The sequence below is a fragment of the Apteryx rowi genome, unplaced genomic scaffold (assembly GCF_003343035.1).
Source record: "Apteryx rowi isolate R43461 unplaced genomic scaffold, aptRow1 scaffold_975, whole genome shotgun sequence".
Classification (NCBI taxonomy): domain Eukaryota; kingdom Metazoa; phylum Chordata; class Aves; order Apterygiformes; family Apterygidae; genus Apteryx; species Apteryx rowi.
The window spans coordinates 106,147-109,383 of NW_020451288.1; the positions used below are offsets into that span (position 1 = coordinate 106,147).

Sequence of the window (3,237 nt, forward strand, 5' to 3'; positions counted from 1 at the left end):
CCGCTGCCGGCCGCCGCCTCCTGCGCGAGACGGTAACGGCGGCGCGCCGGCCCCGCCTCCCGACCCCATTGGCCGCGCCGCCCCCGCCTCCCCCGGCCTCATTGGCCGGGTGGTCCGCGCCGCCCTCCCCCGCACCGCCAGCATTGGCTGCGCCTCCCAAGGGCTCGCGCGTTCCATTGGCTGCTGGCGGCCGTCGCTCACCTTCTCTCTTACATTCCATAGGGCGCCCTCGATGCCAATCGGCCGCAGCCCCGGCGCCCAGTGGCGGGAGCGGATGGCAATCGAATGGGCGCCGGCTGCTCATTGGCCAAGGGTCGGCTCGTTCCTCAATGGCCCCGGCGAAGCCGAGCGATGATTGGATGCTACGATTGTCAGCTCACGAGAAGGCGGTGCCATCACTGCGGTGCTCTCTGATTGGCCAGCCGGGACAGGGCGGGCCCAATGGCGTGACAGCTCCGCCTCGAGACTCTAGCGCCATAGCGGCGCCYCCTCCCCCTCTACGGGCCCCCAGGAAGGACACACCTCATGGGAGCGCGAAGCTACGGCGCCGCACGAGGGGAACGACTCACCGCCCCGCCCCCCCGCGTCGCTGCCATTGGCTGCACCCGGGGAGGCTCCGCCCCTGCCCGAGCCCGCGCGCCCAACCCGCGCGCCGGTTTGGGGGGGGAGGGGGCAGGTGCGCGCCCCCGCGTGGCCGGGCCCGCGCGTGGGGGGTGGTGGTGGAGGGGAGTCGCGTGGGTGCAGGGTCACGCGTGGGCGCGCGTGCAACGGGGCTGCACCATCCCCATGCGCACACGCGTGCACACGCAGCCCCACGGCCACACGTGTGTGCGCAACGCCCAGCGTTAGCACCTGAGCACATGCATGAACGTGTGTCCACGCGTGTGCACGCGTGGGGGGGCCACGTGCATGCGTGAGAGCACCTGAGCGCACACGTGGGCACCTGCAGCCCCCCTGCGTGCGCGCATACGCGTGTAACATGTCTGCATTAGTATCCCTGGGTGCAAACATGGGTGCACACGCATGTGCACATATAACATGTCTGCATTAGTATCCCTGGGTGCAAACGTGTGCACATGCGTGTGCACATATAACATGTCTGCATTAGTATCCCTGGGTGCAAATGTGTGCGCACACGTGTGCATACCTGTGAGAGCACCTGAGCACACGCATGAACACGCATGTGTACACATGTAATAGCTCTGCACTGGCACCCCCGTGCATGCATGTGCGCACACACGTGTGCACGTGCACCCCTATGAGAACACACGCCCACACGCAGCCCCATGCACACGCGTGTGCACAGGGAAACACCTCCGCATCCCCCCCATGTGCCCACGCGTGTCTGCGTGTGCACACGCATGTGCGCCCCCCCCCCCCATCCCGGCTTCCCAACTCAAAACGGCTGGAGGCCGCTTCCGTTTCCAGAAGAGTTTAATCTAACGGCCGGATCCCCGGGTACATCGAGAACCCGAATATCCCCGAGGAAACAAAAAAAAAAAAAAAAGGGGGGAGGAAGGGGTGGAAAAAAAAATAAAAATTACAGTTAAAAGGCAAATTTCCCTCCGAGCTCTGCTCCGAGCTCGGGCCTTCAAATAAAAACGAACGCTCTTTATTCCTACCCAAAACTAGAGTTAAAAAAGTCAAGGATCGGGGCAAAAGGGGGGGAAAAAGGGCTACGCAGCTAGACATAAAAAGCAACGGTGAGCGGGGCTGCGCGGGGAGGGAGAAAGAGGGCCGAGCGCTCCCGCTCCGGGCCGGGAAAGCAGCCGGCGAAGCCGTTTCCCGGCTCTTCCCGCCCTTCCCAGCCCCGGGAAGCGGATGCCGCTTGCCGGGCGCGAACCCGCGCCTCGTTTTTCTTTTTTTTTTATTATTTAAACAAAAAAAACCGCGCGGGGAGGGAACCGCCGGCGGCTTTTTTTTTTTTTTATGGGAAAAAGGGAGACGGGGCGCAACATGCAACCCGGAAAACAACGGGCTCCGCCGCCTCCGGGAGCTACAAATTCATCGCCGCCTCCGGCAAAGCCGAATCTACGCCAACGCTTAGGGCAGCACTCGCCTGGCGGAGCCGGCGTGGCCTCTCCTTTCCCGCTGAGCGGAAAGAAAAATAATCCCCCCCTCCCTTTTCCCGAAATCCCGCGGCTCATCCCGTGCTGCCCAAAAGTCTTTGGATTAAACCGGTGCCGACGGGAGAAGGAGGCGCCTCCGTTCCGGCGCCGGCTCCCCCCGCTTTCCCCCTCCGAGAAAGGAGCCTCCGAGTCCCGGCGCCGGCTCCGCGCGCCAATCCGAGCTCCGGCAGCCACGGAGGATTCGGCTTGATCCGTGTAGTGCTTGTGGCTTGGAGGGGGGCTTCCCCGGTCTCCCCCCGGTCGCTGGCGGAGCCGGGACGAGGAGGGGGGAAAAAGCCGTGGCGAGGAGATTCTCCAGAGCTGCTCCGATCCAAAAAGCAGCGATTCCCTCGCGATTCCCGGCTCGGAGCGAGGAGGAGGAGGAGGAGGAGGAAAGGGGAAAGGGAGGGAAAAAACAAAAAAAGCGGCACCCCGCGCTCCTCGGGCGGCTCCGTCGGCCGCCTCCGCGTGCTTCCGACGTTTTACTGCGCCTCGGCCACGGCGGGCGCCTCGGGGGCCGGCGGCTCGGCCCGCAGCGGGTCCGCTTTGGCGAAATTCATGTCGAGGATGTGGCGCTGCAGGTGCCGCACCCATTCCTCCTGGATGGAGAGGGGGCCCTGGAATTCCACCTCGCAGAACCTGCGGCCGGGAGCGAGGAGGGGGGAAAAAACGGGATGACGATGATGACGATGGGGAGGACGTCGGCGCCGCCGCAACGGCGCCCGCAAGCCCCCCCGAGCGAAGAGGCGGCCAGCGGCTCGGCAAGCTTTGGGCCGGCGGCTCCGTAGGGAGGGCGAAGCCGGAAAAAAAAGAAAAGAGCGGCATGCGGGCGCCGGCGCCGACCTACCTGCACTTGAGGGTGTAGATGTTGCCCACGAACTTCACCAGCGAGGTCTGCGGCGGGCGAGGGACCAGCGAGGGCACCGGGCGGACGCGGGGCGGCAGCGGCGGCGGCGCCTGCCGCGGCTCCTCCAGCTTCCGCTGCAGGTCGGCCGCGTCGGCGTCCCGGCGCAGCGAGGTGTCCAGGGGCCGCGCTTGCCGCCGCTCGAACTCTGATGGGGCGGAGAGAGGGGAAGGTTTGAGGGTGCGGTTGGGGGGGATGGGACAAGAACCCCCTGGAGAAAAGAAG

The 3,237-nt window shown here is 65.4% G+C and overlaps 2 protein-coding genes across 2 annotated transcripts in view; both read right to left on the reverse strand.

Moving 5' to 3' along the window:
• AKAP8L (A-kinase anchoring protein 8 like) overlaps nucleotides 1–235 on the reverse strand; it is a 13,668-nt gene extending 13,433 nt beyond the window's left edge. Inside the window, exon 1 of the mRNA XM_026054944.1 lies at nucleotides 202–235. Coding sequence (XP_025910729.1) covers nucleotides 202–220 — 19 coding nt within the window. The 5' untranslated portion in view covers nucleotides 221–235. The remainder of the gene's footprint in view (nucleotides 1–201) is intronic.
• Nucleotides 236–1,416: 1,181 nt separating this feature from the next.
• Nucleotides 1,417–3,237, reverse strand: part of LOC112960548 (protein Wiz-like) — a 4,114-nt gene continuing 2,293 nt past the window's right edge. Inside the window, exons 3-4 of the mRNA XM_026054928.1 lie at nucleotides 2,956–3,230; nucleotides 1,417–2,747 (exon numbers count right to left, since the gene is read on the reverse strand). Coding sequence (XP_025910713.1) covers nucleotides 2,591–2,747; nucleotides 2,956–3,230 — 432 coding nt within the window. The 3' untranslated portion in view covers nucleotides 1,417–2,590. The remainder of the gene's footprint in view (nucleotides 2,748–2,955; nucleotides 3,231–3,237) is intronic.